Source organism: Gorilla gorilla, chromosome 8 (genome assembly GCF_029281585.2).
Source record: "Gorilla gorilla gorilla isolate KB3781 chromosome 8, NHGRI_mGorGor1-v2.1_pri, whole genome shotgun sequence".
Lineage (NCBI taxonomy): Eukaryota > Metazoa > Chordata > Mammalia > Primates > Hominidae > Gorilla > Gorilla gorilla.
The window spans coordinates 124,609,339-124,623,045 of record NC_073232.2 but is presented as its reverse complement, the minus strand read 5'-3'; the positions used below and the strand labels follow the sequence as shown (position 1 = coordinate 124,623,045).

Below are 13,707 nucleotides of genomic sequence, written 5' to 3'. Positions count from 1 at the left end.
AAAGAATCTCCTGGCCAGGCATGGTGGCTCACGCCTGTAATCCCAGAACTTCGGGAGGCCAAGGCGGGCGGATCACGAGGTCAGGAGATCGAGACCATCCTGGCTAACACGGTGAAACCCCGTCTCTACTAAAAATACAAAAAATTAGCCGGGCTTGGTGGTGGGTGCCTGTAGTCCCAGCTACTTGGGAGGCTGAGGCAGGAGAATGGTGTGAACCCGGGAGGCAGAGCTTGCAGTGAGCCGAGATCACGCCACTACACTCCAGCCTGGGCGACAGAGCGAGACTCCATATAAAAAAAAAAAATCTTCTAGGTGATTCCCAAGCTGGCTTCTAGATTAGACTTAGCTTTGTCCAAAATAACCTTCTGTGATGATGGAAATGCCGCAGATCTGCACTGTTCAATATGGTGGCCACTAGCCTCCTGTGACTACTGAACATTAGTGTGCCTGGGCAACTGAATTTTAAATTTTATTTAATTTGAATTAATTTAAATTTAAATAGCCTTATGTGACTGGTGGCTCCCTTAAAGGACAGTGGAGTCCTAGAGTGTGGATTATTTCATCCTTGCTACTTTGGCATGGATGAATCAGTCGTGGGGCCTGGTGCTTCTGCAGTGTAGACAGTGACTGCTGCTGCAGCTTAGAACGTAATTTCCACTTGTCCTTTCTCACCTTCCCTCCCACACCCAGACCATGATTGCTGTCTGCATTTAGCAATCCTTCCAAAATTCAAGTCCCCTTGGGATAAGAGTATGTACAAAATTGTATTTATTCTTTAAAATGGGGGTCCCAGAGAGTAAGGACAGAAAGCTCCGAGCAAGGGAAGAATTGTCTATTGCTCTAAATTGGGGTTAGAAAAGACTAGAGCCAAATTATCCCCTATGCAATGAAACTTGATTTTTTAAATGTTTGCTTACTTGAGTTCTCAAACTACAAAAACCTCCTGGGATATTACCAAATACCTTAGGGACCACCATCCATACAAAACTCTACGTGGTCGTCACCCGGCCACATAAAGAAGGAAGTAGCAACACATAGCATATCGCTGTTTGATTGCTCTTCCAAAAATATGTCTCCTCTCCTCTCTGTGAAACACCATCACTGGATTCCCCACCTCTGTTGCCTTCATGATAGTGCCAAAACTCTTTAATAAGGGACTTAAGCCTCTTGACTCCCTAGTCCTTATCTATTTTTCTAATCTTTTTTTCCCCTGGCTTATATTCTGTGCTCATCCAATTGGTCTTGCCTATTTTGCCACGTATGTTTCACCTTCTGACAATGCCACTCCCCTTCCACCCAACCCGTGTGGAATCTTCTTATCCTTCAAGGTTCAGCTTAAGCATCACCCCTTCTAAGAATCCTTTTCTTCATCCCACAGGCATTCCTTCCTCTGTGGCCCTCCCATCACAGTCCTGAGTCCTTTGCCATTGCCCTCATATGAAACGTGAAAGATCTTGGGTTGATATTTACCTTCTCTTGTGGCTTACCTTCTCTTGGGTCCAGATTCTATGCCTTCTTCTATCCAGCTCTTACCACATTGTGATATGTTTTTGTGGTGACTGATTAAGTGACTCTCTAAAAGCAGACTCCATAGGCAATACAAATAAAATATGCCATTTACTGAAAATTTGATATATGCCAGGTCTTGAGTTACCAGTGGTATTTTAACTGATTTAATGCTCAGAAAACGTTATGAGATTGGTGTTTTTTTAAAAAAAGAAAACTTTTTTTAGGTTTGGTGTTATTTTTAATCCCATTTTACAGATGAGAAAATAAAGGCTTGGAGAAGTTAAGAACAACTCAAGGTTATTAAGGCAGTAAGTGGTAGCACTGGGCTTAGAATTAGGCAACTGACTCCAAACCTACGCTTATCACTGTAACTCACTATTTCCTCTGAATGATAATGGGACATTATTATATAATAAAAAGTGTATAGTCTTGGAGTCAGACTTTCAAGTTCTCGCTGTACTACCTACAAATATGCAACTTGGGCAAGTTACATAACCTCAACAATCCCATCTGGAAATGGGCCAATCATACCTACCTCACAGGACTGTGATGCCAGTTAAAGGAGATCTTAGTGTTAAGCAGCTAGCTCAGTGCCTGGCCATGCACAGGGCCACCGAAGGGGTTGATTTGGGCAGTGAGGAGCTTGATGATTGGCTCCTAGGTGCATTTCTTTCCAGCTTTCTTTCTCCCCTCCCTAGCCCTAAGTGGAGCTTTTTCTGGTTCATTCTGAGTTAAGAACATGCCACTTTTTCTTTGATTCTAGGGAAACCATGTGGCCATCCGTTACGTTGGTGACCAAGCAGAAGCCTGGGTTAGGAAGCCGACTGTGCTACAGGAAATACAGCTGGTGAGGCCCCCTGCCCAGGGTCAGTGGAGAGACAAAGCAGTGATGCTCTCTGCCCCTCCTCTGCCAGCTCCCTGGTTCCAAAGGAGCAGAGATGAGAGTCTGCTTCCCTTAACGTGACCCATCTCTCCCTCCCCTCGACAGCCCAGGCTTTGAATCTCAGACCCCTAGCCTCTCCCAGGCACCTGAAGCCTGGGATCATTCCTACCTCTGTTTTTTCCCCATCATTCTTCCTGGCCTTGATTCTGGCTCTTCATCCTCTGTGTTTGTGATGGCGTCTTGCCTACCTACCAGCCTTGAACCTGGTACTTGGAGGGAGTCAGTTTCATGGGCCTGACTTCCTGCTCCTTCTCTGTGATCTGTTGTGGGCCCCACATTGGCGTTGACAGCCATAAGCATGGAAGCAGGGCTGAGTCCATTTACTGTGACGTGGTTGAGTTAATCACCATGCCTGAGGTTAGACTTTGATCATTCCTCTGATTTATTTGCTGCAGACAGACTTCCTGGGTTTACCTCCCAGCTCTGCCACTTATAGGTGTTACTTTACCTTACCTTTCAGTGGCAGTTCCCTTATTTGTAAAATGGGATCTGTAACAGTTCTTATCTAACAAGGTCTTTATAAGAATTGACTGAAAATATGCAAAGCACATAGCATGGTCCTGGACATAGAGACACACTCTATACATGAGCTATTGTAACCATGATTATTTCCAGATGGGTGAATTAAGGCACGAGAGCATTGCTCCCTTCTTTGGTATTTGCACTGAACCACCTAACATCTGCATTGTCACCGAGTATTGTAAAAAAGGAAGTCTTAAGATAAGCAAAACAGTAAAATGCTCCTTAGGTTTGATTAGTGGTAGATAATAAAGAAGTTTCTCAGTGCCCTCTGCTATTCATCCAAGGTCAGTTCCTCTCTGTTCTAGTTGCAAGACCTGAATTATCTTGTCAGGCTACCTTCTGGGAATCAAATTAGCCAAATGTCTGCTTCTTTTGTTCTGGGGGGAAACTGAGCTTAGTTTCTTCTCTGAGGATGTTATGGCTACTCTTGAACTGTGTTCCTGGACCCATCCTATTATGGTATGTGACGACAGCTTTCTGTCAGGAACAAGGAAGTGTTTGCAAAACTCGAGACTGCATGCATTCTCAATATTGAGTCAGGTTATGGTATCTCCTGGGAAGATTTCCAGTTATTAGGTTTAATGTTTTCTGCCCCACATTGCGTTAGTTCTGGCCAAAAATGTAAGCTATATTAGAGTCAAATCCGTTCAATCGTTAAAGCTCACTGTGCTTCAGGTTGAGTCACTAGGAATCTTTTGAATTACTGTGTTTTTCAGGATGTTTTGAGAAACTCGGATCATGAAATGGATTGGATATTCAAACTCTCATTTGCATACGACATAGTCAATGTAAGTATAACACAAACTTACCAAAGAATGAATGTGATAGTGTTTTTGAGTTGCTGTGTCTTGAATTAAACTGTAATTTTTCTTGAAAATGTTGGACCTCTTCAGATCTCCTCTTCAGAGTGATTCCAGCTCTAAAATCTATCACTTCTATCTGATTTTTTCTTTTCTTCTTCCCTGATTACAGATAAATATAGAGAGAGGAAAGTATTTTATGCTAAAGTTGGAATGGATGCTAAGTTTACCCAATCAGAAAAGAACAGAGTATTTACATTGTAGGGTAGAACTTTCTATCTCAAAGAGTATCTCATCACTAGATTGTAAATTGGACTGGGGGAAGTGATTCCTGATATTCTTCCGTGCTCTTCAGCCCCTGATTTCTTTCCCTGGGAAATGAGGATACCACATTAACCACAAAGCTCCTGACCTAAGAGGTGGGCCAGAGATGCTGATCTGAGGAGGTAGAATCTTTGCTTTGGCACAGGGGACTATGGTGGCTGCAAAGAAGGGAATAATAGTAACACTAAAATATATAGAGTGCCTACTTTGGGCCAGGAACTTTCCAGTACTTTGTATATATTAATTTATTGAATTCTCACAAGAATATAAGGTAGATCTATTGTTACTTTTATTTTACAGATTAAAAAAACACAAAGCACAGAAAGTTCCTATGACCTTCCTGAAGTCTCATGGCTATGAAATACTGGAGTTAGGATTCAAACCCAGGCATTTTCAAGTGCTATACCCTTAACCTCTGTACCATACTGCCTCTCAGTAGGAAGCACTAGAGCTTGCTTTTGTGTTTTACCACAGGGAGAAGTCAGTCTCACAACTAGAAGCCAATTAGGGGCTGGGGGGTGGCGTGTAATTCAGAGGGAGTTGGAGAGAGACCAATTCCTGCCTGTTGCCAGGAAGGCAGTGGAAATGCTGAGAAGTGGCAGCTGGATCCAAAGCCCAAGGTGGCACTGTCTTGAAGGGCCATGCCCTAGGTATAAGCTGGTGATGAGGGATGGAGAGGGCAGGAGAGGGAGGAGATTCGCTGTGGGGCGAGCCATGTCAGTGTGGACCAGCATCCTGAGGCTGCTGTCTCCCACCTGCGCTAAATCCAGCTGTTCTTTCTTAAGCTTGCTGCCTATACTTTTACCACCAGAAGCGACAAAGCCAGTGACCTGGGAGTCAGTCCGGTGAGGAAACCTCTCAGTCATGGGCAGCACGGTGAAGGGTGGTGGTCCACTGCTAGTCAATAGTCCAACCATCAATCAACCAACAGACTCCTGTGGGGAAGACTCATCTGGGTGTTGAGAAGGCAAAAAGGATGAAACACAAGCTGTGCCCTCCTGGATTAATGGGCCACTGACTTATTGAGTGATTTTGCCAGGCCACTTCCCCTCTCTAGACCTTGATCTCCACGTAGATAGAATGAATGAGGCTGGCCCAATTGAAGTCTAAGGGCTTTCCTTCAACAAGGATTTTATTGCTTTTTGTTTCTAGGGAGCTGAGTCCTGTATCTCTGTGAGACTTTGATTTCCTAGGCTTTAGCAGGAAGCCAGCAGATTGTTATAAAGCAAGGTCAATAAACAGAAGCGTCTCTGTGATTGGTCCTCATGGGCAACCCTGGACCACCACTGTTATTATTTCATTAAAATTTTATTGAGCATCTGTTAAGAGTCTATCCTACTCTGGTCACTTTTGTAGGAAGAAAGGACTTGTTTCCAGCTTTGGATGGCTTAAAAGCTAGGGAAAAAAATAGTCTGGAGATGTACATATAAAATTCTTTAAGTGGCAGTGGTTGTAAACTGGGAGGATGTGACATTGGCATCTTTTCCTACCCTGGGATCTTCTCTCCTTCCCTTCACCCACTTATTCCTTCTCTTCCCACTGAGCACAAAGAAGTATTCTGGACTCCGATTATCTGCCTCCTGCCCCCATCAAAACAGCCAACATCATTTATATTGGAAGTGAAGAGTAAGCTAGTAAGTAAGTTCTCACCAAGCCATGAATGACTAACAGATTTGACCTTTTTAGTGTAGGCATCAGATTTCAAGAAGCATTAACCCAAAGGTTTCTCTGGAAAAACGCTATGGCGGGTGGGCATGGCACTTTGAAGGGGAAGAGCTCCCTGGTGGTCATCACCTACTCTAGCTCACTGAGTCTGCCCTCTACTCTGTGCCAGGAAACAGAGGACAGCTTGGCATTTTGCTTTGGAAGGATCATTACCTCCTGAGATGGAGTGTGCACATTCTGGGATCATGTAGAGCCACTACTGATGACACAATAGGCTAGATCAAGGCACAGGTAGGCCCTTTGAGGTTAATTACTCTGCCAATGTTCTTTGAAAGGGGACTGCGAGTAACAGAAAATGTACTGTACTCTTAGAGCCTTGCCATGGGTCTGGGCATTGGGCCAAGCTCCGTGGGGGCGATTGTACTTTCGAAACAAGTCTCTCTATGTCTATTTGATCAGCACCTCCTCTATATCAGGTATCAGAGAGACTCTGAGATGCCATAGACATTTCAAGGCAACAAACATATATTGATCAAGCGCCTAATTTGGATCAGACCCAATTCTGGGCGTAGGAGGCACAGACGAATGAGCCTCATTGTCCTGTCCCCAAAAAGTTCAACCCAGTTGGGCAAGCCTGGGAAGGAGTTTGGAGAGTATAATACTCTTCTTGAGTTAAAAATAGGCCTTCATGTCTAAGTAAGAGAAGTCTTGATGGATTAAGAGGATGAAGGACAATTCAGCAAAGAAGTTGTCGTTGAAGTTTGAACCCTGACTGCCACTTACTGGCCAGGTGACCTTAACAACCCTGGGCCTCAGTTTTCCTGTGTGTAAAGATAACATCAGGGCTGGGCGCGGTGGCTCATGCCTGTAATCCCAGCACTTTGGGAGGCCGAGACGGGTGGATCACGAGGTCAGGAGATCGAGACCATCCTGGCTAACACGGTGAAACCCCGTCTCTACTAAAAAAAATACAAAAATTAGCCGGGCATGGTGGCGCACGCCTGTAGTCCCAGCTACGCGGGAGGCTGAGGCAGGAGAATGGCGTGAACCCGGGAGGCGGAGCTTGCAGTGAGTCGAGATCGCACCACTGCACTCCAGCCTGGGCGACAGAGCGAAACTCCGTCTCAAAAAAAAAAAAAAAAAAAAAAAAGATAACATCAGTACCTGACTCATAGGGTTGTGTGAGGACTAATGTATGCAAAATGCTTAGTGCCATGCCTTCCCTGTAACAGGCATCCAGTAAATGTTGATTGTTAGTAGTAGCAATAGTATTATCACGATCATAGATAATTCTATTACTGGTACTAAAAGAAGTACATATTCTTGTTTTAATTTCCCCAACACTCCTATGGGGCAAGTCTGCACTGTCCAAATATGATAGCCAGCAGCCACATGTGGATAATGAGCACTGCAGTTGTAGCTAGTTCAATTTGAGATGTGCTATAAAGTTTATACTGGATTTTGTAGACTTAGCAAAAAAAAAATATAAAATATCTTGCTAATATATTTATGTTGATTACTTGCTGAAATAAGATTTTTCAATACATTGGGTTAAATAAAACATTATAAAATACATTTCACCTGTTTGGTTTATAACATGGCTGCTAAAAATGTAAAAATACACATGTGGCTTGTATTATGTTTTTATTGGACAGTGATCTCAATAATTAATAATTAACTCCATTATTAATTCATTTTTAACTCCAATAGTAGTAATATTGGAGTAACATGATCTCCATTTCCAAGAGGGAAAAAGTGAGGCTTAGTGAGGTGAAGTCATCTGCCCAGCTGGTAAGACGCAGATTGGGATTTGTAGCCAGTCTGTCTCCAAAGGCTGTGTTTGCTCTTCCATGCGATGCTTCCTTCCTGCTAAGTACCAGAGAGTACAGATATAGGGCCCAGAGGTAGGAGTGCTGTCTGCCACCCAGGAATTTCCAGTAGGGCAAGAAATGTAGCTAACAGACAGATGATTGAACTGATACTGGTGGGCTAGGGGAGGTCCCCAAATGCTGGTGGGACCTTGACCCCAGCCAGTGTGCAAGCTCTTAACACCACTGTGAGAAGGAATTCAAGGATAAATCAGAAAATAGTGAAAGTATGGAGATTTACTGCAAAGTGAAGAGTACACACTCAGGAAAGGGGAGTGCGGGCAGACTTGAGAGAGAGTCACGCAATGGAATTTGGGGCTTCTACCTTCATGAGTTTCTTTAACCAAGGGGTAGAACATTCATGAGGATTCCTGGAAAAAGGTGGAGATTTCTGGGAACTGTGATGTTACCCATTTTTACATTAAATATGGCTGTTCCTGGGACTGTTGTGGCACTGGTGGATGTGTGACCTGGTATGTTAATGAGCTTATAATAAGGTCCCAGGTGAAACTTGGGTCAAATCCAGCACCATGTTGGATCCAGTTGGTCTTAGCTGGCTTGGCCCATACCCTGTTCTTTTCAGGGTCTTATCAGCCCTGAAAATAATGGCTTATGCAGCTATTTCAATTCCTTTTTGCTAGTCATGTGTAACTGCCTGGAATTTTCTGTTCTCCTGCAGCTACCCTGTGTTATTCCTGTCTCAGAGCTGCCAAAAGTGCATAAAATCTGGCATGTAAACAATAAATCCTTTCATAGCTCTATTTGCTCTCTGATAATATACATAAAAATCATACATTTCCATCAAGATAGAAAATAAAGACATGCATGCCATCTCTTGGAGAGGAATGCACACCCAGAATTCCAAGCGCCTCTCAGCATGTCATTTTCACCCTAATGGAAGGAGCTCTGTTAAAATCCTAGAATATAAAATCGTTGACTGTAAAATATCTCATACTTGGGGTAGGCGTGGCACTAGCAAAGGCAGGAGGAAAGCAGAAAAAAACCTTGTGTGTATCAGGGACAGTCCTGTTGAATGGAGAGGTATCCTGCTGGAATCAGAGAACTCTGGATCAGACACAGGTCTCACCTGATTTCAAGCTTGGACCTTAGCCTATTGGAGCCTCCCTGGGGAAGTCCCAGAGGCAGCCCCAGCCAGGCCCCTCCAGGTCCAGTTGAGTGGGCGGCAATTTCAAAATGTGATTCAATGTTACCATCTAAAAACAAATAAGGCATTTTGATAAAGGAACATGTGGTAGGGGGTGGAGAGTGATTGGGGCAGGGGTGGGGGCATGTATCCATTCTCCTGGATGTTTTCGGTATTATCTCATATTTCTTTGTTGTTGTTGTTATTTATTTTTTGAGATGGAGCCTCACTTTATTGCCCAGGCTGGAGTGCAGTGGTGGGATCTAGGCTCACTGCAACCTCTGCCTTCCGGGTTCAGGTGATTCTGATTGTCATGCCTCAGCCTCCAGAGTACCTGGAATTACAGGCACCCACCACCACGTCTAGCAAATTTTTATATTTTTAGTAGAGATGGGGTTTCACCATGTTGGCCAGGCTGGTCTTGAACTCCTGACCTTGAGTGATCCACCTGCCTCAGCCTCCCAGAATGCTGGGATTATAGGCATGAGCCACCCAGCCAGCCCCTATCCCATTTTTTTTTTTTTTTTTTTGAGACAGAGTCTCACTCTGTCACCCAGGCTGGAGTGCAATGGCATGATCTCAGCTCACTGCAACCTCCACCTCCTGGGTTCAAGCAATTCTCCTGCCTCAGCCTCCTGAGTAGCTGGGATTACAGGCGCGTGCCACCATGCCAGGCTAATTTTTGTATTTTTAGTAGAGACAGGGTTTCACCATGTTGGTCAGGCTGGTCTTGAACTCCTGACCTCTTGATCCACCCACCTTAGCCTCCCAGAGTGCTGGGATCACAGGCATGAGCCACCGTGCCTGGCCCTTATCCCATATTTCTAATGCAATATTGGCCTCAGGGCTCTGGCTCAGGTGGGATAGTGACTTGGCCTGTCAGCACTGCTGGAGGAAGAGATGCACCCCTGTGCTGGTGAAGCTGCTTGTTGTCTCGGGTAAATACCCGAGGTTCATGGTATCACGCCAAGGAAATCGAGTACTCAGACACCCAAGAAGTGGGTTTAGGAGCACAGTTTTAATAGGCAAAAGAAAGAGAAAGGAGAATAGCTCCCTCTCTTATGAGAGAGAGGGGGCCTACAGCGAAGTGCACCAGATTTTATAGACTGACTTGAGGAGGCAGTGTCTGATTTACATAGGGCCCAAAGATTGGTTGGACCAGGTGTGACGTTTACATAGCCAGCGATGAAGCTGGCTTCCCCACCTTAATCTTCTGTTATGCAAATGAAATCTTTGCCTGCCTGGCGCCATGTTTCCTACTCCTTACTGTATGCGTGGTTTACAAAGAAAAGGGACGATGGAGCCCCTATCTGAACATGTCTAGTCCCTAGGTAGCCCCTTTCCTATTAGCACAACTGCAGGCATTCACCCATGCAAGCTTCTAGCCTACCTTTCTATGTCTGCAGCTTGATTTTACAGGCTGCTCTTTGTTAGAGAAGAAAATGATTTGGGGGCTGTCCCACGTGTCCGTATAGAAGACCACCTAAACAGGCTTTGTGTGAGCAAAAAGGCTGTTTATTCACTTGGATGCAAGTGGGCTGAGTCCAAAAAGAGAGTCAGTGAAGGGAGATAGGAGAGGGGTAGCTTTATAGAACTGGGGTAGGCAGTGGAAAGTTACAGTGAGAGATGGTTATCTATTGTTAGCAGGGGAGGGGGTCACAAGGTGTATGGTGGGGAGATCATAAGACTCATTGTCCAGAAGAAGAATGTCACAGGGTCGACTGATCAGTTGGGGCAGGGTAGGAACAAGTCATAATGGTAGAATGTCATAAGGTGGGTTAATTAGTTAAGGCAGGAACTGGCTGTTTCACTTCTTTGTGGTGTTCCAGCTACTCCAGACTTCTTGGCTCCTGCAGGCCATCTGGACATACATGTGCAGGTCACAGGGGTTACAGTGGCTGAGCTTTGGCTCAGAGGCCTGACGGGCTGCTTTTCATTTAAAGGAAGACCTTACCGAGGACTCCCATACACTCACTAAGTGTCTAAATAATTTCTTTATTAACTCTTTTTTTTTTTTTTTGAGACGGAGTCTCGCTTTGTCGCCCAGGCTGGAGTGCAGTGGCACAATCTTGGCTCACTGCAAACTCTGCCTCCCGAGTTCAAGTGATTCTCCTGCCTTGGCCTCCCGAGTAGCTAGGATTACAGGCACAGACACCATGCCTGGCTAATTTTTGTATTTTTAGTAGAGGGGGTTTCACCATATTGGTCAGGCTGGTCTTGAACTCCTGACCTTGTGATCCACCCACCTTGGCCTCCCAAACTGCTGAGATTCCAGGCGTGAGTCATCGTGCCCAGCCTCTTTCTAACTCTTATATCACTGGTGCCCAAGAGGCCCAAGACCCTGTCCTTGGGTTCACTTCTCTGTTCAGGATGTTCCCCCCACCCCATTCCTCTCTGGGACCTCCTCGTAGCCCCTCCCACACATGACTTCACTGCCCCTTCTCAGTTAGATTGTGTCATTGTGTAATTACACATTGGGGTTGTGTCATTGTGCAGGGGGAGTATGTGCTTTGACCCTCCTTCCTCCCTCTTCCCTCCTCCCCCTTTTTATCTCCCATTACCCAGGGCACAGGAAACACGAAAATCTAGTGGTTTAGAAGAAGCTGGGCTTTTAACCCAATCCCACCTGGGTTTATATCCCAGCTCTGGTCCTGACTTCTTGGGAGCGATTTAACACTCCAGGTTTACTCATCCTAGCCTGATCACTAGGATGTATTTATTTTAAGCTGGCCTGGCCTTCTTGGCTTCACACTAAGGAGCTGGAAATAGTTTTCTCCATTTTGGGTGTCCCAGCCCCAGTTGACTCCAGGGACAAGGGGCTATGCTGGTGGCTCCTGAACAAATCAACACAGAGATGGGCGCATCCCCTGCCCCAGGCCCCTCTGTCTGTGTTTCTGTCCATCTGTCTGTCTGCCTTGGTTCCTTCCAGCAGTGTTATCAGCACCTGGTCTGCCTCATTTGCTCATTTTCACCCTTGCAGGGCATGCTGTTCCTCCACAGGAGCCCCCTGGGCTCCCACGGCAACCTGAAACCTTCCAACTGCCTGATGGATGGTCGGCTGCAGGTGAAGCTGTTGCGATTCGGGCTGTGGGAACTCAAGCATGGCTGAAAATACAGAACATATGATGAGACAGTGACCAACCACTCAGGTAACCTTTGGTTGATCTTGCACCCACTAGGTATTGGCAGCATGGTCAGAGGTTCCTGGCTCCATCTTTGCTTCCTGATGCTCATCTGTACAGGTATCCACAGGTGGGCCTTCCTCTGGAGCTGATGATATGTGGCTGTTCCGTTCAACTGAGGAGAACAAGAAAAAAAAAAAAGTCTCTGCAGGTGGCATGAGTTCGTGGGGTGATGTCTGGGTTTGGAGACTGGTTCTCGTCCTAGCTCAGCTGGGCCACCTGGAGCAACCATTGCCCCTCTCTTTAGTTCTCTTTGTTCCTTCCCACATTCATCCTATGTTCTCAGCTTAGAACATAAGATCCGCCAGATATTTTAGAGATAATCGAGTTCCACAGTTCTCTCTCTTCTAGGTCCTGGTCCCTCTACCCCCAACCAACTATCAACTGAATCAGAATATCTGAAGATGGGGTCTTGGCATCTGAATTGTTTTTTAAATGCTCCCAAGTAATTCTGCTGTGCATCTGAAGACAAAACCACTGCCTCAAGTCCACTTTTCCCTTCCCTATGTGCCAAGTGGGGTTCGATGACTCTTCCTACCTGTCCAGTTAATTGAATGCCTTGGATTCTTACCTCTGCATGTATCCTGGGCTCTCCTGAGACCAGTGTTCTCAGCCCTGATCCCCTTTTTGCTGGAGCAGCATGTCACCAGCAGCTTTTTTGTGTCAATTTGGGAGGTTTCTATATCATATGATAGGATGATGTCTTACAGAAGGACAAGGGAGATGGGAATGGTGGCTTATGACTGAAATCCCAGCACTTTGGAGGCTAAGGTAGGAGGATTGCTTCAGTCCAGGAGTTTGAGACAAGCCTGGACAACATAGTGAGACGCTCCCGCCCCACCATCTATACTTAAAAAAGAAAAATTAGCTGGTGTGGTGACATGAGGCTGAGGTAGGAGGATCACTTGAGCCTGGGAGGTCAAGGCTGCAGTGAACTGTGATTGCACCACTGCACTCCATCCTTTAGAGACCCCGTCAAAAACAAAAAAAAGGGATGGGGAGAAATTTTGTTTTTATTATTAATTAATTAATTAATCTTGAGACAGAGTCTCACTCTGTTGCCCAGGCTAGAGTGCAGTGGCATCATCTTGGCTCATTGCAACCTCCACCTCCTGGGTTCAAGCAATTCTCATGCCTCAGCCTCCCGATGTAGCTGGGGATCACAGGCATGTACCACCACACCTGACTAATTTCTATAATTTTAATAGAGACGGGGTTTCGTCATATTGGCCAGGCCAGTCTTGAATTCCCGATCTCAAGTGATTTGCTCTCCTCAGCCTCCCAAAGTGCTGAGATTATAGGCGTGAGCCACCGTGCCCGGCCAAGACCTGCTGGTAGCTGTCCTAGTTCCCCTTCTGCATACCCTAATGTATATCTTTTGTTTTAATGACTATTACCTATAATGACATAAGCCTATAGACTTCACTGCAAAAAAGGAGGTGTGTAAAATATCTAGAATAGACCGATAAATCTATAGAGACAGAATGCAGGTTGGTGGTGGTTACCAGGGCTTGGGGGTCAGGATAACAGGGAGAAACTGCTTCATGAGTAAGGAGTTGACTTTGGAGTGATGGAAATGTTTCCGAGCTAGATAGAGGTGGTGGTTGCACAACATTGTGAATGTGCTAAATGCCAATGAATTGTTCATTTAAAATGGTTAATTTTTTTTTTTTGAGATGGAATCTGGATCTGTTACTCAGGGTGGGGGGCAGTAGTGCATCCTCGACTCACTGCAACCTCTGCCTGCTGG

General features: G+C 45.4%; 1 protein-coding gene across 1 annotated transcript in view; it reads left to right on the top strand.

The window, feature by feature from the left end:
• Positions 1 to 13,707, top strand: part of LOC101146677 (guanylate cyclase 2G-like) — a 62,320-nt gene that overhangs the window by 31,404 nt on the left and 17,209 nt on the right. Inside the window, 4 exon segments of the mRNA XM_055352038.2 lie at positions 2,273 to 2,356; positions 3,068 to 3,184; positions 3,691 to 3,762; positions 11,756 to 11,924. Coding sequence (XP_055208013.2) covers positions 2,273 to 2,356; positions 3,068 to 3,184; positions 3,691 to 3,762; positions 11,756 to 11,924 — 442 coding nt within the window.